The sequence below is a fragment of the Eriocheir sinensis genome, chromosome 43 (assembly GCF_024679095.1).
Source record: "Eriocheir sinensis breed Jianghai 21 chromosome 43, ASM2467909v1, whole genome shotgun sequence".
In the NCBI taxonomy this organism is placed as follows: domain Eukaryota; kingdom Metazoa; phylum Arthropoda; class Malacostraca; order Decapoda; family Varunidae; genus Eriocheir; species Eriocheir sinensis.
Genome location: NC_066551.1, coordinates 5,545,068 through 5,570,068, shown reverse-complemented (window position 1 = coordinate 5,570,068; position 25,001 = coordinate 5,545,068). Strand labels below are relative to the sequence as shown.

At 42.9% G+C, this 25,001-nt stretch overlaps 1 protein-coding gene across 6 annotated transcripts; it reads left to right on the top strand.

Annotated features, from left to right (window-relative positions):
- Positions 1-98: 98 nt before the first annotated feature.
- Positions 99-23,875, top strand: LOC127010374 (uncharacterized). 6 transcript variants are annotated; one of them, XM_050884377.1, is made up of 8 exons: positions 18,777-18,862; positions 18,954-19,042; positions 19,132-19,220; positions 19,385-19,583; positions 20,664-20,732; positions 21,101-21,384; positions 21,735-21,978; positions 22,286-23,875. In XM_050884377.1, the coding sequence occupies exons 4-8, from the start codon at positions 19,458-19,460 to the stop codon at positions 23,321-23,323; spliced, it is 1,761 nt and encodes a 586-aa protein (XP_050740334.1). In that variant the 5' UTR covers positions 18,777-18,862; positions 18,954-19,042; positions 19,132-19,220; positions 19,385-19,457; the 3' UTR covers positions 23,324-23,875. The 6 variants fall into 6 exon arrangements, with proteins under 6 accessions (XP_050740333.1, XP_050740335.1, XP_050740331.1 ...); XM_050884375.1 differs by having other exon boundaries at positions 19,372-19,583; XM_050884376.1 differs by lacking the exons at positions 18,777-18,862; positions 18,954-19,042 and adding an exon at positions 99-471 and having other exon boundaries at positions 19,372-19,583.
- The last annotated feature ends 1,126 nt before the right edge of the window (positions 23,876-25,001 follow it).

Genomic DNA, 25,001 nt, shown 5'->3' with positions numbered 1-25,001 from the left:
CAGTCAACTTTTGCATCATAACTACTTAAATAGATACTCAGGAAGCTATATCAGTTGGAAAATACATATACCATACAAACACGACGTCAGGAAAATTGAATAGTGTCATCCGTACTACATGAGTCTGCGTGTCAGTGGTGGGAGGGCGGTAGGGTCGTGCTGCAAGATAGCGCCAAGTTTTCTTTTGTGCGTTGTTTCCATATATTGAATAGATGAGTAATGTCCAAGGAAACGTTTTTAGCTGTACTCTGAGGCATGGAGCTAACTAGTCAACGCTATACAACGCACACAGCGAACGAGGATGAATCTTAAGCTAAAAACATGAAGATGATATCGTTCCCTTCCTGAGTTTCATCACGATTTGCCTGACTACCGAGACTAGAATCTTCGCAAAGGCTCTTTCCTCCCATTATCAGCTGAAATATTCGACCTCAAATGGAGTAAGGCCGCAAATCATTAAAGAAGCACAAGGTACGCAATGAATTTCAACCGTTTTTTACATTAACTCACCGGGAAATCAGCCATGCAGGGTAAAAAAAAAAGTATAAATTATGGCTACATTTTCTATGACTTGTGTACTGCTAGAATTCCATGTTATATCTGTTAATATTTCGTTTAAGCTTAGTAGAATGAACAAGACATATAGGAGCTGGTGGAAGTCTATATACGAATCCATAGCCATAATATTTTAACCTATTCTACCTCTCACATTCCATAGCCCAGTAAACAAGTGTCGCCTGATGACAGGAACACTTGGGTTAATAAATATATATAATACCAAAAATCCGCGGGTTAAAACAAGGGTTATCGTTGCTATCGTATCCTACAAGTGCTCTCTCTCTCTCTCTCTCTCTCTCTCTCTCTCTCTCTCTCTCTCTCTCTTCCTTGAACTCCCGTAATAGTCAATGTATACAAAGGAAGGCCCGTGATGAGGAGAAAGGAGAAGAGCCGATGAAACTACTAACAAGGGCTTTATTTTTACACAGGAGAGAGAGAGAGAGAGAGAGAGAGAGAGAGAATTTACGACGTATTTTCCCTCATACACCATGAATATGAAACTTTGATGGTTCAGTGTTGCATCTCAAGACTGCAACACTCACCATGAAACAACACTTTACGATCTTTTTCACCAGTCCACCCAAACACTTCACCCCCCCCCCCCCCATTTCCTATTTCTCTGCTGCCCTACTGAGGCCTATGTAGGTAGCCCGAGACGCCAAGTGGGACGCTCGATAGCCCAGGTGTGTGACGTAAGAGGACCTCCTTGTGGCCTTCGGTGTCTTGGGTAACGTAAACATGATTTTAAAACTTTACCCCAGCGTCTTAACATCGACTCGTCTCCCTCAGCAAGGCAGCATCTCGGCATCATCTCATCCTTGCACCATCCTATAATGTTTGCGAGTAGTCAGCATCATGATCAGCATCGACTCATCTCCCCCTCAGAGCAAGGCAGCATCTCAACATCATTTCATCCTTGCACCATCCTTTAATGCTTGCGAGTGGTCAGCATCATGATCAGCATCGACTCATCTCCCAATCAGAGCAAGGCAGCATCTCAACATCATTTCATCCTTGCACCATCCTTTAATGCTTGCGAGTGGTCAGCATCATGATCAGCATCGACTCATCTCCCAATCAGAGCAAGGCAGCATCTGTGGTCAGCATCATGATCAGCATCGACTCATCTCCCAATCAGAGCAAGGCAGCATCTATGCATATCATCCTATCATCCTTATGCCATTTTATAATGTTTGCGAGTGGTCAGCATCGACTCATCTTCCCCTCAGAGCAAGGCAGCATCTTATCATCATCATCTCATCCTTACACCATCCTAAAATGCTTGCTAGTAGTTAAGACGACACAGACTATTCGAAATTATTTTACTTTACGGCAGACGAAGTAGACCTAAGACAAAAAATAATAATAAAAATTAGATAAATAGATACATGAATAGATAAATCCGAGATAAATGTTACTTGCTTAAATAATACAAATAAATTACAAGCAAAATAATGCTCAAATTTAATCAGACATACAATTCCAGATCGATGTGTTGCTTACTTATTATTCTCTAAGGAACCCAAGTTAACACTTTCTCAGTTCGTGGAAGTGCTCTCAATAAAATCCATGACTTGTCAACTCAAGTGCTGACGTCGTTCCAGAGGACATCCTGAGCCTGTGATAGATGAGACAAAGCATATATATTTCTCCATCTTTATTTTCTTTGTTTGCTCATAGGACATCCTGAGAAACGAGACAAACCATGAAATTATCTGTCTTCATATTCTTTATTTTCTCATAGAATATCCCGAGAAACAAAGCAAAGCATATATTTCTCTGCCTTCGTTGATTTATCGTTCTTTGTTCTCTTTACACTCTGCTTATCATGGTTACTGCAACGCGGGAATTATCTCGATCATGGTTTATGGTGCAATCGTTTCTGTATTTTGTTTAACCATATGATACTGAGAACGACTGTGTGACAAGGATAAGATGTCACGTAATGAGGAAATGTGTATGTATAATGATTCTATACATTACTCTCTCTCTCTCTCTCTCTCTTTGTGGGAGACTGAGGAAATGTTGTAATCTGTGGAGACTGTCAGCCTGAGAGTCGTCACAGCAGGAAAGTTTTGCATCACGTGATAGCCTCTGAGAACCGAGTTTCCATACACTAACAAGAACTGTTATTATACGGCAACACATTATTAGAGAAGCAATATATTATGTTCTCTACTGTCATCGAGATTAGTGTATTTTCCTTCATAGACTTCAGTAACCGTTTCCATCTTGGTTTTCGGTTTCAATACACATCTAACTAAGGACGATATATACTCGATGTTGCAGCTATAAGGCAACTCATTACTACAGCCATGTTTTCCGAGGCGTTGACAAGATCCGTATACTTTCACTTCTAAACAGCTCATCCGTATTGCACCCTCCAGGCATCCACACCCAGCCTTCTGCATACACCCTTGAAATCTGCCTTGAGCTACGTGTCTGTGGGAGGGAATGATCCCCCATCATTTCCCGCTTAGGCCCTTTGTGGAACCGCCTGCCACTCCCTTTGCTGGAGAGAGAGAGAGGGGGGGAGGGGGGGCGTTATGGGAGTGACTTTTTGCCGAGCTGTGGGAGGGCATAGGAACGTGGGAAGGAGTGCCTTGTTCCCCCTCCTCCCTATGCTGTCCCCTCCCTCCTTCCCCTACTGTTCCTTCCCTCCAATACCTCCATGCCTCCCTCCTTCCCTTCTTTCCAAACCTCCCTCCTTCCCCTCCTGTACCATCCCTTCTTCCTCTCCTGACTTTACCTCCTTCCCCTCCCTTCTTCCCTTTATCTCCCGTCCCTCCTTCCCCTCCAGTCCCCTTCCTCCTTCCCCTCCTGTCCTATCCCTCCTCCCCTCCTGTCCCTTCTCCTCCTTTCCCCTCCCTCCTTTCCTTCCTGTCCTATCCTTCCTTCCCCTTCTGTCCTATCCCTCCTTCCCCTCTTGTCCCCTCCCTCCCTCCCCTTGTCCTCTCCCTCCTTAGGGGTCTTTCCTTCAAACTTCAAATTTGGCTGGAGGGATGGGGGTGGGGAAAAGCCTTCAGAATGTTGTCCTTCATCTTCCACCTTTGATTAGATAAAGATGTAGTAGCTTGTCTCTACAAACAGTTTAGTCAGACCAGCAGGTCTACTGTTGTTTGTTCCCCACCATGCAAAGGATATTGCTAAATTAGAAGGTGTTCAGCGTCGGGCAACGAAAATGATCCCTTCCTTGCGTACGAAGAAAGGCTTTAGACTGCACAAAATTTTTTTTTCACCAACGTGCCAGAGAAAAAGAATGAACCAAACCCAGTGGTCCAGGTGTAAGTTGATGTAACCAAAAAAAAAATAAAAAACGTCACTCAACTCACTCTCAACTAAATCAGAAGTAGAAGAGCAACGTGAGTCTTCTGATTCTGATTAATGTAAAATCACTTAGGTTTAAGGACAGACCACCAAGTCTGGACCATGGGGTCTGTGTGGTCTGATTTTCTATGTAAATCTATGTAAATCATTCCCTTTCCTTCCTTCCCCTCCTGTCCCCTCCCTCCTTTCCATCCTGTCCCCCCCATTTCCTTCCTTCCCTTCCTGTCTCCGACCTCCTTCCCCTCATGCCCCCTCCCTCCTACCCCTCCCGTCCCACCTCCTTCCCTTCCCCTACTCTTCTCTCCCTCCTTCGTTTGGTGACCGTCAGTTCTATAAAAAGTATGTAAGAGAGGAGACACAGACCTCGGTAGGAAAACTTCATGGTTGGGACTTGGGAGAGCATTACGACACTGCCTCCCCTCATACAACGAACGTTCGCTGCACTCCCCGCTCCTCCACTTTGCTATACTCAATCGTCTCGCTGCCTCCATGACTTTTTTTCCATCTGAACAACGAGTAAACCATGATGAAATATAGTAAGGTTTAATATTTCCCAGTTCCCTACGGTAACATATCAGAGAAGGCGAGTAAGTGAACCGTTCTCTGGAAATGACGGTGATTTGTGGGATGTAATAATGTGACGTAATAGGTGTAATGAAACAGGTGTCACAGCACTAAGCGATTTTGATTTATTTACAGAAGGAAGTATCTGGAAGGAGAAAAGTATTGCACACGTAACAGATAGCCATGACGCAACGCATATCACAAGTGTCTTAACGAATGCAAAACAACTAAAATATCCAGTAACAGGGATCAAGGCTCACCCACACCTTATCTACAAGGTGACAGCCTTTCCTTGGATCTTTATTGTGTGATAACGCATACTTATAGACTTTGTCACTTATTTTTCTTATGACTAACCGGTAATTCCAGTGTCTGTAGGTTTGCAGGTGGGCGAAACTTAAGCGACAAAAAAAAAAAAAAATCACAGGCATAAAGTCACATTTTTCTAGGGAAAAGTTACAGGAAAAGTCACAGTTCAGATAAATACCACAAACCATTTAAGTGAAAATTTAAACCACACACACACACACACACACACACACTCACACACACAAGGATGAAAGAAGCGAGAGGATCAGGTGGAGGAGGCCGTGGGTGTGGCTAGCAACAGACCGAGGCGTGGAAAGACACTTTACTAGTTCCAAGGCAAAAAAATATAAATGTACTTCGTATACTATAGGCAATGGCCAAGGGGTGGGAAGGGTGAGGGAAAAACACCTCACCAGACACCTGGTCAAAACTTTTACCTGCCTAATGGACCTGAGATCGTATTGATCTCACCTGACTAAACCTAGTGACCTCAATTAGGGGAGGCGGTGGTAGTGGGATTATAAATTATAATCGTTGTGACCATGGATGGTTAATTGTGACTGCACCTTTAATTAAGAGGCAAAGTATGACAGCTGGGATTCTAAGCTAACCCCCAGCGAGTAAGTGCACGCACATCTCACTAAACCGTACGATTTAGATGTTAAAACAAATGAAACGTGATTTTTATATATTTAGCTGCTGTCCTCAAACATCGAACAAGATCGAGCACCATGAGCCGAAGCTGCCAACCTGGGAAAGAAGGCTTAAATTGTTAATTGTTTCAACTTTGTTAACTAGAAATATTCGAGCAAGATATCGATATTCATAAAGAACCGAATGCCCCAAACAAACCCTCGACTCTATTATGTGAAGTGAATTGCTCAGACAAGTAATTTTGATTTGGTCTGTTTGAAGCATGAGAACCTAGCTGAGCCATTAGATCCTGCAGCGTGGCGAGGCAAGGGCCAGTTACTGCTGGACTGCTGCCTCGTTAGCTCCTACCAAGACTTGAGGCCGCCATGCCCGTGGTCAAGCTTAAAATTGACGACGTGAAGCGTCCTGTGGAAGAGATATTGACCATCTTCCAATCTATGACTGGATTTGATTTAATGTACTATAAGAGGGAAAATGAAATAATGGCTGTGTTCATGACTTCTAACCAACACGTCGACAAATTAATGACAGCGGAAGTGAGGGCGGCCTTGGCGAAAGAGGGAGTGGAGGTGATCAAGAGTGAGGAGTATTTGGCAAACAGCACTATAATAGCCAAGAACGTGCCTCGCTCCTTGCATGACAAGTCCCTTCAAGATATCGCGAATGACATAAGCGACTGTAATGATGCCGAGGTGGTGAGAGTCGACTGGAAAGGCAAGGAAATCCTCTTCATAGAGTTCAACACCATCGAGGACGCCACCAGAGTGATCAACTCTCCCGAGGGCATCAAACTCAGCTTCGAGAGGTCCATTACCGACGTGAAGAAGAAGCCCTTCCTGAACATACCGCAATGCCCTCGTTGTTTCTCCTTTGAGCATGAAAGTAACGGATGCCCGAAGACTGTGAGGACGTGCTACCACTGCGGGGAGGAGGGCCACGCCGGGGAGCGGTGCGCCACCAGCTATGTGCGCTGTGCCAGCTGCGGCGGGGACCACGTCGCCTTCGCATTCAAATGTCCTGTCCGGAAGCAAAAGGAGAGTGAAGTGCAGGAAGACGGATGGTGCCCCTCAGACACTGCCGATGGTGCCACAAGCAGGAAAGACGAAGACGAAGACGAGAGCACCAAGAGAGCCGAGGAGGAGGTCAGCATCATCATGGGCCTCGACAAGTTGCGTGCTGAACATCCGGAGCAGTGTGACTCCCAACAAGAATCAACAGTTCCTATCAAGCGTTCTCCTAACTCCTGCATCCGAACACGTGCTGGACCCACAGGACTGAGTGAGCCACCCAACAAGCCTCCAGAAACCTCAGACCTCTGTGAAGACACTACTGACGGCGGCCAACCTCGAGCGTCAGTGGTGTCTCGGTCGGTCAGGGCAGGTGCACGGGCGCGAGCCTTCACCAGCAGGATTCCCCCACCAGTAAGAGCGGAGGACCCCTTACCAGTGTTGCAGGGCATTCCATACCCAAATGCTCGGCCCCCCAGCCGCCTAGGGGATCCTGTCTCGCCCCCGATCGTGCGGCCGGTGCCTAGGTCTCCCGGCAGGTCTCCCGTCGCTCCCTCGCAATCAGGGGAGGCTAAGGATCACCGCAAGCGTCTTTGATATTTAAATCATCTGTCAGAAGCAGCTTGACCTAGGGCTTTCTAAAAGCAGCAAGTAGTCGTTCGAGGTGTCGCCTGGTTGAATGATGGAAACCTACTTGGCACTAGATGCGACTTTCCATCCTGCATTCTGACTCTGTAGAGAAGTTTTCTTGTTATCTGTTCCACGTTTTTTGTGTTACTAGTTAATGATTTACTTATTTCGAAGCTTATCTTTTATGTATTAAAACTTTTTGTCCAAGTTGCGTGCACCGCATTTTAAAAATATTTTTACTGATTACATAATAATTTAATATTTTCTTTTATGAACCTTTGAGTAAAGGAATGCGTTATAACTTCGTTATCATTCCTGCCTCGTATAAACAAAATGTTATTAGCTAATAATCTGTTCAGTTCGTGACACAAGCAGCTTCAATATTTTTCGAAGTAGGAAGTTCAGTGAAAACTACAGATTTTTAAAATGGTAAAACGCTACTACACAGCCGAACATTCGACTACTGTTGGACAGTTATATCATTGTGTGTGTACCGCAATGTTTCCACGGCGTTGTCAGAGATGATAAATGACACTAGTGACCATGCCTCAGAACAAGTATCAACCAAGCCTATGAGAAAAATTACTGGTTCTTGCTTGAAATTCACCGGCAGCCTTTTGTGGGATGGTGACTGGCCTGAGGATTACTTTTGAAATGAGCTTACTCGGCGCGTCCTGAACCACCCGACTGATATTCTTCGCAAACATCAGGACAAGTCTACGCAATTTTGAGGCCGTGAGAGGGAGGAACAAAGGCTTATAATTGACGAACAACTGTTCCTCGTTTCTTTCCTTTTTTCTTATTTATTTGGGAAGAGATGAACAATGGTGTCGATAAACATGAGGAAGAGGAAGACGAAGGGGAGGACGAGGAGGAGGAGGAGGTATGAAGTAACAGAACTCTGCTCAGGTCACGATGAACCTAACGAAAGAGCGACGAACAATTTATCGGCAAAACGTGACGAAAGGCCTGTTGCTGCTGTGGCCTGTACGGTTACACGACAGCGGCTGTGTGGGTCAGCAACGATGAGTTGACTCAAATTAATCGCATGACTGAGACAACGAGCTCAGCAAGCGTGTTAACATTATATTTATTCGTAGTAGTAGTACTAGTAGTAGTAGTAGTAGTAGCATAGTAGTAATAGTAGTATGGTGGTAGTGGTAGTAGTAGTAGCATTGTAGTATAGTAGCAGTGCAGTAACAGTAGTAGCAGTAGCATTGTTGTTGTTGTAGTAGTCATAGTAGTTATAGAAGAAGCAGGAACAGCCGAGAACATTCCCTGCATAGAAACGTATCCGTGTCACCTGCCTCTGATATGGACACAATCAACCACAATGTGGAGACTAGACTCAACCCTCTGGTGCTGCTGACAAGGTCCGCAGGCTGGTGGCAACAGTGACTCATGGGACGCGGCGGTCACGTAGCGAACCCGTCCGTTCGTCCATGCGTTCAGAGGCCTCGCTTGATGCCACTAACGAGACAACATACCAGTGTAGAACATACTTTTCAGGTATATTCATAAACCGGAAGCAAGAGGTTTCATAGTCTAGGCAAGAAGCGAGGCAGCATATGACAGGATAGTTGAGGGGAAGACCATTTAGAGTTTTAGAACCCAAAGTAAGCACTTGTCTAAACACACGAGGTGACGCCCTCTCGCGATAACCTTGGCAGCGATAAGATACCCGGCTAATGACGGTGAGGAAATAATAATAGTGATACTGAATAAAGTGGGTCGATAACGGCAAAACCTTCTTCGTGTGTGACAAAGTACAAACAGGTTAGAGAAACTGTACGATGGAAATTTGTTGAACTGTGAGCCGTTACGAACTTTCGACCGGTCCTGTATAGACATGCGAATAAGGAAGAACACTTGTTTAACACACACACACACACACACACACACACACCTCATCATCCTTGGCTCGTGTTGTATTAACTGAGAAGCCTCGCGAACATAAGTATCTTGGTTAAATGTGAATCCACGTGCCTGAACCTTTCTGGCACAGGTTAATCTGATGAGGTTAATTTTAGCAACGTTACTGAGGGCTGCTGCTGCTACTGATGACGATGATGATGGTGCTGATTGGCTGGCTGCATGGCTGCTTCACATTACATGGCGTTATGCTCTCTCTCTCTCTCTCTCTCTCTCTCTCTCTCTCTCTCTCTCTCTCTCAAACCACAACCACAGGACGTCCTCCCTCAATCAAAACTATAACCGGTATAGTTCTCTCTCTCTCTCTCTCTCTCTCTCTCTCTCTCTCTCTCTCTCTCTCTCTCTCTCTCTCTCTCTCTCTCAGCTTCCCTTCCTGTCTCCTCAGTATGACGACCAAAGTGCTGCATACATTATTACTCATCGATAATACTGCAACAAAAATAAATCAAGGAGGAGGAGGAAGAAGAGGACGAGGGGGAAGGAGGAGGGAGGCAGGTCGAAGAGGAAAAGGAAGAGGAGGAAGATGGAGGCAAGCAGATTATAAGGTGGAGGAGGAGGAGGAAGTTGGTAAAAAGTGATAACGGCAGGAGGAGGAGGAGGAGGAAGAGGAAGAGGAGTAGGTACTTGGCAGGCACAGGAGAATGAAGGCATGCAGGCAGTGAAAGAGGAGGAGGAGGAAGGCAGAGAAAGATGAGGAGGAGGAAGACAGATAAAAGGGGAAAGAAAAGGAGGAGGAGGAGGTGGAAGAGGACGAGGAGGAGTACAGCGTCAGGCAGAGGAAGAGGAGGATATAGGCTCTAGGCTGGCAAGGAAAAATGAGGCAGCAGGCAGTGAAAGAGGAGGAGGAGGAGGAGGAAGAGTGTACAGGCAGAAGGAAGGGAAGAAGAGGATCATAGAAACAAACAAAGGAGGAGGAGGAAGAGTGTAGAGGCAGGAGGATGAGAAGGAGAGGAAGAGGAAGAGGAATGTAGAAACAAACAGAGAAGGAGAGGAAGAGGAAGAGGAATGTAGAAACAAACAGAGAAGGAGATGGAGGAGGAGGAGTGTAGAGGCAGGAGGAGGAGGAGGAGGGGAAGAAGAGGAGCATAGAAACAGAGGAGGAGGAGGAGGAGGAGGAGGCTGGAGACAGGCAATGCCCCTATGCACCAGGCCAGCCACGTGAGCACACACACACACACACACATCGCGGAACACATGACAAGGAAGAGCTGGGTGACGTCACGAATGCGGACGCTGCGGCACTCGCCTCATGACGTCATCACCCTGCAACAGCCAATCACAGGGCGCCAACAGACGGGTTCCATGACGTCAGAGGGAGAGGGCTGGCTGGAGGCTCGTCACGCGGGTATACCTAGGGTTGAGGAACGTGTTTTGGGCTTACGTAAATGGAAGGCAGGAAGATTCATGTTTCTCTCATATTTACGAATTCGAAGACCTCAATCGATAAGAGGAAGGGATGTTATTGGTTATAGTTGTGTCGATCATTTCTTCGGTAACGTGTTTGGTGCTTATATATTTCTAATCGATGAAGTGCCCACTCATATCCTTTTCCTCTGGTATGGCCGTGAGGTGAGTCTACACAGCTACTACTACCGGTTTGTGTCTCTAGGCGATGCAACGGTAGATATCTCTTCCATCACCCCCATTATCAACATCTAAATAAATATCGATGTCATCATTATCACCACAACCACTATCATAAACCACAACAACAACAGCACCACCACTATCAGAAATATGCAAGTTGACATTAGGTTGAAATTACACTCTCTCTCTCTCTCTCTCTCTCTCTCTCTCTCTCTCTCTCTCTCTCTCTCTCTCTCTCTCTCTCTCCTTGTGAGTTACTGAGTCATCGGTGTTAAATCAAGAAAGTCTGAGTTTGTTTATGATCCGGTTTCCTTTACTTCATTCATACCTAGCCTCAAGATGTGGAATGAGATGGAGATGCAGTTTTTAAGAGCATCTGCCACCGACAACAATGGATGCAGTAACGTATACAGTGCGCGGCGAGGTTACTTTGTGCAGGGTTAGGAGACTATACCTGAGTGTGCTTTACCTACTCATCTAACCGCACTACGAGGACTGAGGTGAGCTGGTGGTTTTCGAAGCAAGACACACCAAGGGCAGGAGGTGCATGGTGCAACAGCCTTCATAATACGGGACGAGATTATTATGTGGAGCACCTGGATCGAGCTCACCTGTGTTTGCTTTGTCTGTATACCTAAGCCACTAGGACGTAAGCTGTGGTATGGATGAGATGAGGACGCTATTCTCAAAAGCAACAAACACCAAGGGCAGGAAGAGGTGCAGCAGCCTTCACAAATCACAATACAGGACCGAGCTCACCTGAGTTTGCTTTGACTATGTACCTAAGCTACAAGGACATAAGTTGTGGTATGGATGAGATGAGGAAGATATTCTCAAGATCAGCTGACCCCAAGGACAGAAGGTACAGCAATATTCAGAGTAGCTACATGAGACCACTAAGAATAAGACTCAAAGACCACATGAGTTCGCTCTAAACTGTGGAATAGTGAAGATGACATGGTGTTATTTCTAAGAGTATGTGACACCAGCAATACTCAGAGCGACCTCTCTCTCTCTCTCTCTCTCTCCCCCCTAGCCTTGGGTCGCTTTGCCAATATTCCTGACCGTAATGTGTGGAATGGACAGTATGAGGCTGAGGCTGCTATTTTTAAGAGCATCTCTAACACCAAGGGCAGTATAGGAGGTTTAGAAAACACGAGATCCTGTGTGAAAGTTGGAGACCATCTGTGTTCACTTTCGTTTGTATACCTAACTGTAATGTGTGGGCTAGATGACGTGAAGATGCTATACTGAAGAGCATCTGGCATAAGAGTGCAGCAACATTCAGAGTACACGAGAGATTGCTGTGAAAGCTTGAAGACCGACCACTTGGGCCTCGCTTTCAGCCATTGATGTGGGATGAAAAAAGATGAGGATGCTATATTTAGGAACATCCCTAAGAGCAGCAGGTTCAGTAACATTCAGAGTGCATGGCGAGGTTACGAAGAAAGAGGCTAGTTGATAGCTCTCCCTTCTGGCCTTCATTTGCTTTGCCAGTATACTTTTAATCGTAATTCGTAGGAGGGATATGATAAGGCATGATGCTATTTTAAGCTTTGGACGAGCAATTATAACTGACTCCAGAGGCAGTAAGTTCAGCATTATTCATACTACATGACGTGATTACTAAGTGCAAGGCCTAGCTCCCCCGGGTGCTCCAAGAATAGCAGCGTGGCAGAGGAAAACCGCCTCCCCGAGCACCACTTCTTTGTCCCTCGATCCACAACATGGCGCGGCGTGGCTCAAGGACTGCCTGTGCCTGCCCGCCCCTGCCTGCCTAGCTGAGGGGGCTGCCAACTACATCTCCCCACACTGCTCCCTCTTTCGTCTATGGTGAGCAGCGTTCATTGCCTCACCGGTCGAAAGGAGGGCGGGTTTCCCTTTCTCTTTGTCCCCTATATAGTACACAATAAGGAAACGTACTCAAGAAAGGCGACCGAGCTTCCTGGTAGCTACACGTTCTAAACAAAACATTTATTCCCCCTTTCTCATCGGCTTGCTTGGACATGAACTAATTACATGATGGGGAACGTCTTTCTCTCTCTCTCTCTCTCTCTCTCTCTCTCTCTCTCTCTCTCTCTCTCTCTCTCTCTCTCTCAACATTCCATCATTGACGTGGCATTGGATAACATAAGTGTGATGATAGCTATGATGACTCTCTCTCTCTCTCTCTCTCTCTCTCTCTCTCTCTCTCTCTCTCTCTCATAAGTGTGTGTGATGATATGATGACTCTCTCTCTCTCTCTCTCTCTCTCTCTCTCTCTCTCTCTCTCTCACGATGGTATCAAAACTGCAACAAAGAGAAACAGTACAGCCAACTTATATACATCTAGGTAGTTTTGCAGATGTTTAGGGTCAAGCCAATGTCACCTCTGCCTCTGTCCTCTCCCTCGTGACAAACAAAAGACAAACTAATCAATAGTCAAGCAAGGAGTTATGATGGCGTCAAGCAAGGAGTTATGATGGCGTCAAGCAAGGATCTCCGGGAAACGGTTATCAGTGGGAAAACACGCAACGGAAAAGGTGGCCCAAGAATAGTGATGGAGGGACTAATATGTCTCGCCAAACACTTGTTTATAATCTCTCTCAGCTGTTGGTCTCTCTCTGTCAGCTGCTCTCTCTCTCTCTCTCTCTCTCTCTCTCTCTCTCTGTGTGTCAGCTGGTCGAGGTGCCAACGCGGATATAGCAGCTAAATCCGGTGCCCAACGTCGTGTCTTGAATTATCCAAGACCTACGCTCGTCCTACCTTATTATCCGCATTTCCTCCATCCTGGGTCGTGTTTATATTTGTACTGGCTATGGTATGCGTCCAATAGAAGCTCCAACACATGATGAAATAGGACAAAATAGCTTGGAAAGAGTGATCTGCTCTACGCTAAGAAGGGTAGACCGGAGAGGCAGGTTCCACTTAAAACACTTGTCATCATTCATGTTACAAAAATAATGAAAAAAGGAAAAAATAAGCGCATGTAAGCTCTGTACGGCACGGAGGCTGGCTACGTGACTGGCTGGGTAGGCTTAGATTATACTTGTCATGGCATTGTGTTGAATTGCAAGGCATGATGAAATAAAGCGAAATAACGTGAAAAGAGAGCGATATAAGCTTGGAAGGAGACGGCAGCTGCTTGTAGATATGCTGTGTGGCTGCTCCTCTGGGCTCCTCCCGTAAGCTGCCTGCCTATATCGTAACGGGAAAGACCCAAAACCCACCAACATCGTCATTTGTTTTCCCACTTCCTCTTTTTTTTCTGAGGGTATTGATGGACTCTCTCGGTTATTTCTTGGTATTTTTTTTCCTTTTATATTATTCATTCTCTCTCTCTCTCTCTCTCTCTCTCTCTCTCTCTCTCTCTCTCTCTCTCTCTCTCTCTCTCATATTTCTTGGTATTTATTTTCCATTTTGTTATTCATAGGTCTCTCTCTCTCTCTCTCTCTCTCTCTCTCTCTCTCTCTCTCGTTTATTTTTTTTTATTGTTCATGGGTCTCTCTCTCTCTCTCTCTCTCTCTCTCTCTCTCTCTCTCTCTCTCTCTCTCTCTCTCTCTCTCTCTCTCTCTCTCTCTCTCTCTCTCTCTCTTATTTCTTGGTATTTTTATTTTCCTATTTTTATTATTCATGAGTCTCTCTCTCTCTCTCTCTCTCTCTCTCTCTCTCTCTCTCTCTCTATCTCTCTCTCTCTGTTTTATTTCTTGGTATTTTTATTTTCCTATTTTTATTATTCATGAGTCTCTCTCTCTCTCTCTCTCTCTCTCTCTATCTCTCTCTCTCTCTTATTTCTTTTTATTTTTATTGTCATATTTTTTTTATTCATGAGTCTCTCTCTCTCTCTCTCTCTCTCTCTCTCTCTCTCTCTCTCTCTCTCTGCGCGAAAAAAAATGTTTGACCTTTTGACCTTATTGTTCAAGGCTCGACCTTTAAAGCTGATACTGGCCTCATAACATCCTGTATCTGTTTGTTTACTTGTTTACATGTTTATTGCAGTGAGTGATCGATGCGTCATGATGTTTGGAATTCTCAATACCAACCCCTTTTTTTGGAGCACTAAGGTTTAATTCTGGCTTTACCCCCTTCTCTCCGTTCCTTTATACTATTAGGTCTTCTGTCTACCAAGGCTGGTAAGAAAATAAACAAATGCAATAGAATAAATAAACTAGCGTGGACAGTGATCGAAGAAAATTGAAATGAGTCCAGGAAAAACCCGCTCCTTGGTGCCAGGCATCTAGGTAACGTGCCAACAGGGCATTTAACTTTGTCAAGATGGGACTGATTGATTGTTTAATTATTTATTTATTTGTCCTATATTTACTGACTTATTAATTTACTTATTCATTTATTTGTCTTTTTTTTATTTTAAGAGGTGAAATAAGTAACCGCCGTGTCTGCAAACCCGTCTGAGGTGTTATCTAAATACGTGGGGCTCAGTATGACGGATGTAATCAGATAACACGATAAACTACTCGGTGTGTCACTAACCTACGGCCCGTGGACTTACTACTTACACCGGGGGAATCACGTACATATGTCTTCAACATTGGGGTGAGGACAGAGGTGGCGGTGTGACCCAAATCGGGTGACGGGGTTCATCAGGAAGAGGGTAACCGGGGGCGATGAAGAACTACGCACCACAAGCTCGAGGAGGTGCCATATTGATCCTCGGCGCACATGTGGCCCGCAGGGGTCCAATGCTGTGGTGCCACGTCAAGGGCGGAACAAAGGTGTGGTGCGCGGCGCAGAGGTCGGCCAGGAGCCAGCCCAGGCGCGGCCCCTCGCTCAATAGTTAAGCCCGTCAATACCCCATGCACGCCTTCCTCTTCCTCATTTTCTGAATGACGATGAGGCACGCAGTTCAAGCGACTGCGACACCTACAGCTGACAGAACTAACGAAATCTTTCCTTAGGTGTATGTAATATGAACATTAATATGAACAGCCAGTTAACCAGTTCCAACGAAACTTTCCTCGCTGTGGGTAGATGAGTAATGAAAGACATGTAGTAAGTCAGATCCACGTGACGATATAGCTGCTGCAAGGGCGTGGCTACTGCGACATCGCCTACCAACGCAACTCTCCCATCGTCGTAGGTAGGCTAGATGACAGTCAAGGATTTATCTAGTCAATTAGTTCAAGTCAGGTACGTAAGACTCCCAGTTTAGGTGACTGCGACACATGTCAGTACCAGGTAAAGACGTCAATCGTCGTTGGCAAATGAAAATGTTTAAAGCCACAACTGTCACCATGCTCGTCACTTCAACTACATATGATTTCAAGTAAGATGACTCCATTGTCGAGGACTACGACATATCTAACTAAAATCAACATAACAGTTTCACTGAAGAATGAATAAATCAACTAAAAAAAACAGACAAACAAAAAGTAAGCAGCTCGCGAATGAGTCTGTATAGGACAGTAGCTTGATAGAATATTTATGAACACCAACTTATTATTTTTTGAGTTAAACATCTCAAGAAAAACAACTAGAGCTGGAATACGGAAATGGCGTCTCCTGCTATAATGGCAAAAATTACAAACTATTCTTTTTTTTTTTTTTTTACAGGAAAGGAAGCAGCTCAAGGGCACAGAAAAAGGGTACAGTGAAGCCCACTGACGCTGCCTTTGCAAATAATTGATAGCGTAGTCGTAACTTGGTGTTCACATCGCCACAGGTATGTAGAGATAAGTACAACCCACGTGAGAACTCCGTAAGTGGGTTGAGGAGCAGCAGGGCGATGAAAAATAAGGTTTCTTAGTCGAGATGAAAATTTAAGGTTTCTGTCAGTGCGCCCGCCACACATCGTAAGTACGAGGCCTTGTCGAGGTTACCTTTGTGAGTGTTTCTGTTTCCCTTGTTCGGCGAGGTTTACAAAGAAGCACTCCAGGATCCGTGTCAAGGTCGCCCATATGTATGCCAAGCTGAGAATTAGATTTACCCTGACGTCTTCTCGCCCTCCTTACCAAGCATCCTCTGCAATAAACATGGTCATTACACACACACACACACACACACACACACACACACACACACACACACACACACATTAAGGAATGGAGAATGAATAAATCAACAACAACAAAAAATATATATAGGAAAAGTTGGACAAATTAAGGAAAAGTTGGACAAATAAAGGAAAAGTTGGACAGATACAGATACAGAAACGGGACCACTAGGTAGGTGCACACACACACACACACACACACACACACAAACCAACAAACAAAGAAACAAAGAAACAAACAAACAAACACAGTGCCGTTGAATTAATCAATAGATGGCTCTCGTAAGGCCACCAGATGCAGTAAATGTCAAACGGCGACATGCGCAGGTAACCAATCAACCTGTATTTCTGTTGTCCCTATAGCCAGTTGGATGTAGTATGTATGTATGTATATAGGCCTATGTATGTATGTATGGCTGGATGGATGAATGCTCTTATACATTGCGTATGTGTGTGTGTGTGTGTGTGTGTGTGGGAAGAGGCAACTTTTGTTTTTTTATAGTAACGTCTCATCTCTTTAAACTAAATGTATACTTACGCCCAACTTCACTATATATAGCTAAAGCATCTTGTTGATGAAAAAAGATAGCTATGTGTGTGCACCTGTGAACATGAATAAAAACATGGATATAAAAAAAACATGGGTAAAAGTTACATCTTAGTGGATAAAAAAGATTTGCGAGATGGGAAGCAAAGAATGACGCCGGGATAAAGTGGGACGTTATGGAAGTGCAAGAAATCAAGGATATGAATGAAATAATAAATGAGGGCTGACGGAATGGAGGGAATGGCCGAGGAATGTGGAAATGAATAGCACCTTGAGATGGCACAAAAGCAAGGAATACAAAGAAAGAGAAAGATGGAAGCTATATGTAGGAGACAAGGGCAATGAACTTTATTCAAAGCTCTGAGCGGCTCCCGTGAGGTCAATGGTAGAAATCGAGACGAACTAAAGCAAACATGTAAAGCTTTTGAGGAAACCGAAGAGAGAGGAAGGAGCCTATTTTTAGTCTTTAGTCTAGTATGTGGCTGCAACACACCTGCCATTTTCCCATCACCAACCGTTATTATCTACATGTAGAACAAATCTCATATTTCACCAGTCACCATGCAGTAGGCTACACACGTACACTCGGTGCTTGTCACATAGAAAGCAGAACAATATAATAACCCTTTCAGGAGGAGAGGAATGGGAGATAAGGAAGAATGGGAAGGGCAGAGCACTAACAATTAAGAGACTGGTTAACATAATATCATTGACACATTGAACCGAAATCTGTAATGACCCGAAACATCTCGGATTAGACTTGAATACGGCACTTAGACAAATAGCAAAGTAACCAAGAAAATGCAATATCATCGAGAAAGGAGGACAAAAAAAAGTGGACAAAGACGGCAGAGGAAAGGGTCAAAAGGCGGATCTACGAAACTATCTAGAGAGGTCACAAGAAGCTTTGAAGACATCCGCAGGGTCACGGGAAGGTCACAGCTGTACCTATATAGTGACTCCCGCTGTCACGAGGGAAGCTTAAACTCAAGCCTTTATCAAACTACTGCTCTGTTATTACACATGTCTTCTACTGACCTTTTAATCCACTTGGGAAATACAGGAAGCAGCGTAAAGATCAAAAGGAAGTCGCCGCCCATGGCCTCTTGGAACGTGTGCTCCTTTTGGTCTTCTGTCACACTCTTCTGTTCCACTTTTTTCAGCTGTGTGATTTTCAGTGAGGTTTAAAGGTTAATGGAAGACATATATGACGACAGAACACAGGAGAGCAGTTCGCAAGTTTCTGGATTATTATAAAACGATGTACAGGCACAATGATAGAGCCAATTTTACTAGCTTTTCTCTTTTCTTTTGACCCTGCATCATTCATGTTATAGAGTTGCTAGATATATTTTCCGTGTATTTACAACAATTAGGGTAGCTATAATAGGTCTTGTCCTGGTGCAAAGCGATATCTGACATAGGTTATTATCATTTCAAAGTCTATGTTAATACAGCCAAGGAGACACATTTAACATATTTTCAGTTCTTCTTCAGTGTTTTAGGGGGCTATTTTCTCACTTGTTTTGACCTATACACTCCTTTCTATGGTTTTCCCGGAAGTTTAAAAGTTAGTAGAATACATTATGATAACAGAGGAGCAGTTGGTAAGCTAGGAAACGAGATATATGGGTGTGTTAATAACTTAATAAACTGATCTTTACTACAGATGTTTTTCGCGGCATCAGAGAGACCTCGATCAGGGACACCATAAAGGACCTACACACTCCTTCTTATGGTTTTCCCGGAAGTTTAAAGGTTAGTAGAATACATTATGATAACAGAGGAGCAGTTGGTTAGCTAGGAAACGAGATATATGGGTGCGTTAATAAACTGATCTTTACTACAGATGTTTTTCGCGGCATCAGAGAGACCTCGATCAGGGACAGCATAAAGGACCTATATACTCCTTCTTATGGTTTTACCGGAAGTTTAAAGGTTAGTAGAATACATTTATGATAACAGAGGAGCAGTTGGTTAGCTAGGAAACGAGATATGGGTGCGTTAATAAAACTTATCTTTACCAGGTGTTTTTCGCGGCTTCAGAGGTACTTCAGCCAGGGACACCATAAAGGACCTATACACTCCTTCTTATGGTTTTCCCGGAAGTTTAAAGGTTAGTAGAATACATTTATGATAACAGAGGAGCAGTTGGTTAAGTAGGAAACGAGATATGGGTGCGTTAATAAAACTAATCTTTACACATTCTTTTACATCTTCGTCGGCCAGTGGGGTTTTTCTTTATTCACGTCAGTCAATCTTTACAGGCATTTTTCGCAGCTTCAGGGACCTCAGGGACACCACAAAGGAAGACAAGAAGATGAAGTGGTAAAGAAAAACGCCCCTCACCGTGATGGCCACCGAGGAGAGACACGTGAACCTCCAGCAGAAGGGGGAGACCCAGGAGAGGCTAGGACTGTCACTGGACAAGCTGGAGCAGAAATATGAACAGGCCTTGCAGGAATGGGAAAGACTCGCGGTAAGTTTATGCTTTTTTACGAAGGAGGGAGCATACGATGAGCTACGCGAGGCCTCGGTGTTCATCTCCGTCTCGTTGGGCCAAGCGTGGTAAGAACCCAGCATTACCACGGGGAGTGTGACATTCAGTTATCGTAGTTTACCTTCCCTGGTTAACTATTTATCGAGTAGCACGAGAGGGAAGATGAATTGGTGGGTGAGCTTGGTGGTGACCTCTCCTGCTCGGGATCGAACCCAAGAATAAGACCATAAATGATTGATTGTTAAATTTAAAGTTATACAATAAAGGAGAATGACCACACCATGCTGACGATGTACTTGATGGTAATTTTAGATAACAGGATCATAAGATAAATTACAGAATGATTAACAAACCCTGAATGCTTAATGTTACCTGAGGATAGAAGTTAACCCAACCACCAAAATAGCAACACACCCCAATAGTACCCTTACTTCATTAAATGGTAGCTCTTTTTTTCTTCTCCTTTTCAGTTTGTTGTGGGTGAGGGTGGGAAAAGTTGAGAATTTTAATGCACTAATATGACTGACCCTCCCATAAAAAAGTCAGATTATATTAAAAAGAATTAACAAATTGAAGGCTGATCATGTATTTATTATATATTAATCACTTTACACATTTAGTCTTCTTCCTGTTTATAGCTCAGCCTCATCGTTGAGCTAGATGGTCCATAACAACATCTCATTGCCATGGGGTATATCTTGCCCCACATAAATTAATGTGGTCGTATTACTACTGCTACTTAGGGTATGGTCACCATTGAACTGTGTAATGTCAAAATTAATAGTGAATTGCATTCTTCATTTTGGCAGTATGTAGTTTATTTTTCATACATCAGCTTAATTTTCCAGAGCAGTGAGCATACCTCTTGCATAATCACTGACTTTGTGTTTGCATAGTCTAGATAATTATTAAAAAGTAGACTTATTAATTCAAATGAAAAAAAATACAAGAGTATTATACCTAAATAAACCTAATAGACTAAAAATAAATCATGATATTAGCCATTATTCTAGTTACCATGTTATCACATAAATTATTATTTTTCATGAATACAAACAGACTTTGGAGAAGGAAGTTGTTGGACCTACAAAGAGAAGGAAACATCTGCCTAAGCGACTGCCAAAGCTGGTAAATATAGACCTGCTAATAATTGTTTTAGTGTAAGCTTTGTGATGCTGTCATCATGCATATTTATTGCACACAGAACCCTCATCTCTATCACCTACCATGATTTTCATAAATAATTATAGATTAAATTTTTGTTTGCAGCCTCAACTCAACTCAATTTCTCTTTGTCCTAATCATCTTAATTTTTCTTTCTCTACTTCCCATTCTGTCCCTAATCCCTTATGAATACAAACAGAACATTTCTTCTCTTCATATATCACTTGTTTTGGGTTAATGATTTAGCGCTATATAGTCTTTGGTTGCTAATGCCAGGATATTTTTAATATAATGCAACGGAATTATTCATGCTCGTGTCTGTACTGCTTCAGGATATTGTAAGTGGCACCAGTGACAATGAGTTGCCAGACCAGGCCATCAGAGAGCAGCTGGCAAAGGCACTTAGTGAGTGTAGGGCAGAAGAGGTGATGGTCAGGGCACTGGAAAGCACACTAGAAAGCCAGAATAGGAGACTAGAGTCTGAGAGGAAGCAGCAGCACCAGTTACAGCAACAACTCCAAGCTATTTTGAATGAAAAAGAAGAATTGCAGAAATTGATGCATAAAGCAGAAATACATTTCCAAAGAGTAGCACCAGTTATTGAAAATGCTGAAAGGTAAATCTCTTCAATCCAGTAATCAGGCATCATAAACCTGTCTTATCTAGAGTTGCTCACCCAATAACTTTATCTGGATCATTATATATCACATAAATACATTATTTGTTTGGATTGTAGATGGCGCAATTGAAGATAAAAAACCCATCTAAATATGCTGCTTCAGTCTGTTAACTTATGAACACAATTTTTTAGCTTCACATACAGACATGGATATATAAAAACTCAGTTCATATAATAATAATTGTTTTGTTATTTCCAAGAAAGGAACCTCATCTTCTGTTTGATGTATGACCAAAACAAGATTATATCAATGAGGGAAAAGGAGTAAACCATAATTGTATCAACAGGAGACTGGCAGACAATGCAGAAAAGCTGAGAAAAATTGATGAGGACATTATGAAGATCAGGAGAGATGCTGTTGAGCTGCTGCAGATCCACCAGGCGAGGCATGAGGTGGAGGGGCAGGTGGAGGCCCTCAGTGGCAGCATCACAGCCCTGCAGGAACAGAAAGCAGCAGCACTGGAGAGAATGAGAGACTCCCAGGAAGAGGAAGTCAAACTTTACCACGGCATGAAAGCTGCAATCAAGAAGGTTAGATGTAAAGCCATTTTCTCTAATATTTGCAGACTAACATGATGGGATGCACCATACTCATATAGGGCACTCAAAGATGCTTATAAGCTTAAATTCACATCTTTTCCTATTTTTGAATGCCATTACCCTCAGCTTTTGAATTTGTAACCTACATGAAGTAAATAAAATGATTCTTGGTCTTTCTACTTTTCACTGCATAAAAAGTGGTGTATCCAGACTCAAGGACTCTTTCGTACACTCCTTATGAATTACAGATTTTAACTTAGTAGAATACCTAACTTAAAATCCCTTTGTTTTATTGCAGGTATGTGTTCAGCACAGTGAAAATCTATTGGAGCTGGAAGGAAGGTATGAAATTCTTTGGTCAAATGTTGATCACTTACTAGACTGCTGTAATAAGCTTCTGCAGCAGACCAGGCCTGAAGTGGAGGCTCTCAAAGTAGGGACTCACCACCAAACTGTTAAGTCAAGTGGAGCTCAGCAGAGTGTCATTCTCTCTCAGGCTGACACAAGAGGAAATATTCTAAAAGTAACATCTTCAGGTGCCCAGCCTAGTGTGCAGGTCAGTGACTCACAAACTGCTATGCATGATATAGTTTGTAATGAAGATGTTTCCTCTAAGAGCCAATATTGTAGTGCTTATGATGAAGCACAACTTTTATCTGCAAATACAGTTGGTGGAAATGCTGAAAGAGTCCTCTGTGAATCCATCACTACTGAGGGGTCAGTTGGAGGCAGTCCTACAGCAGATGACAAGTTATCTGGCCCTTCTGATGCCCACCCCAATCTTTTACTCCAAGATCAAATTACATCAGGGCACAGCAAACACTCTTCTCAAGAATTGTTTATTGTAAAGGCTGTAAAGACTGAAACTTCAGGAAATTCAGTCTCTGTGCTTAATGATACTTATTATCCTACTAATATTATCCATCAGAATGACCAAGCCATGACTGTTAAGGTTCCTGTTTCACAAGGTTACAGCACAACTGCCATCTCCCCATTACCAACAGTCATTTACATGCAAAGCAAATCTCATATTCCACCAATGTCACCAGTTCACACTCTTAGTGCTTGTCACATAGAAAGCATAACAATAAATGAACCAACTTTTCCTTTACTCCAAAAGGAGAGCTATAAGGACAAGGATACAGTTTTGGTTATTGATGAAGTAAATGAAGAAGAAATTGATGTCTATACAGATCAAGCAGAAGATTCACCCCATGTTGCTACAGAGCTTAAGTGCAATATTATTACAACAGCAGCTTCTATTTTGGGACATTTGCCACAAAACACTGTAATTATAGTGACAGAGAGAAAATCATCTTCAGTGCCTGACAATTGAATTAACCAGCTCCTACCTCACTGACTTAACAACTGTTTGGGCATTGGTTTCTGAGTATGTTGTTTTCATTTGACGAGATGATCGTGAGTCCATTGGATCATCATGCAATGTTTAATGACAACAACATTGTCGGTATTATTGATAGAATAGAGGAAAAGTAGGCTGATGCATATGTAACAGAATATCAAGGGAAAACCACTGAAATTTCTGATATCTTTATCATGAGACTAGTACATGTGTGTAAAATCAACTGTTTAACCTTGGAAACACAGCACCACCTTATCCAGTTCTCAGCAGAATTATCAAGTAAGGGTTTGATTGGAATGAGATGAATCTCCTGTACCTAGATACTGATTTAACACTAGAAATACATAATCCTCAATTTACCATTGACTATGAGAGAAGGATGACAGACGACTTAGTAACTACCATTCCCTGCTTTACAACTGCCAGTAATGAGAACACTTTTTGTAAAAGAAGATACTGAGTTTGAAAGGAGTCATGTTCTGAGATCACCCTCACTGCCTTGTAAACATATATATATATATATATATATATATATATATATATATATATATATATATATATATATATATATATATATATATATATATATATATATATATATATATATTTTTTTTTTTTTTACGTCATGACCTATAGCACGGTAGGCTTTTTCCAGTGGGGCCTGATGGTCGGCCCAAGGCTTCTTCCCGGTGGGTCCTGATGGTCGGCCCAGCCTGTTCTGGCAGGCGAGTGTTTATAGTGGCATCATCTTGCATTGGCTCATGCTGCCTCCGAGCTCATCTTTAATCCTAGAATCTAGAGTCTGGGTTGATAGGTGGTCTTCTGGACAGCATGTGGGTAGTTTTAAGCCACTTTCGGCTGAAAAATCCCAGCTTGGTGGCACCGGCGGGATTGAACTCGCGTCCTCCTGAACGCGGTGGTGTTACTCTGTCGATTCAGCCACCGCCTCCCCCCAATATATATATATATATATATATATATATATATATATATATATATATATATATATATATATATATATATATATATATATATATATATATATATATATGTGTGTGTGTGTGTGTGTGTGTGTGTGTCTCTTTTGTAAAGTGATGGTATGAAGAGTATTTGGTGAAAGCATGAGTTGTGAATCCCATTTAACTGCATCATTTTCTCATTATTTTCTGTCTTGATATGAATACACTAGTGGCACAAAGATTACAATTCACTTAAGTTGATGTGGGGTTCTTTATGATGTGAAATGGCAGCTGTCAAAACTAGAATAAAGTATAAGGTATGCATATGCCTTCAACATTACTTAGTTCCTAAATTTTTGAATGCACAGATGCAAATATTAATTTTATATATTCATATTCATTTGCTGAGACAAGAATATCATTGTTATATGCCATAAAGTCTTCCTGGCATGGATATAAACTGTCATTCTTGCATTTTAACAAGGTGTATATAATTTTTTTTTACATACGCTTTAGAGGATATAACATGTCTTTTACATGTTTATTTTTATTCTCACACATTTTTACTGATGAATTTTTAAATTATTACATAGATACATTACTTAGTTGCATTTAACTGATTGTGATATACAGGAAGTGAGCTACAGTTGTGGTGTTCTTTCTCCAAGTTTCTGTTTATCACACTTAGCTTT

What these genes read in the sequence shown, in the direction of transcription:
- LOC127010374 (XM_050884376.1), top strand. Translation starts at nt 19,458, where the DNA reads ATGGCCACCGAGGAGAGACACGTGAACCTCCAGCAGAAGGGGGAGACC. An exon ending in CTAAGCGACTGCCAAAGCTG is followed by an intron (nt 20,733 to 21,100) that starts GTAAATATAGAC and finishes GTACTGCTTCAG; the next exon opens with GATATTGTAAGTGGCACCAG. An exon ending in TGAAAGCTGCAATCAAGAAG is followed by an intron (nt 21,979 to 22,285) that starts GTTAGATGTAAA and finishes GTTTTATTGCAG; the next exon opens with GTATGTGTTCAGCACAGTGA.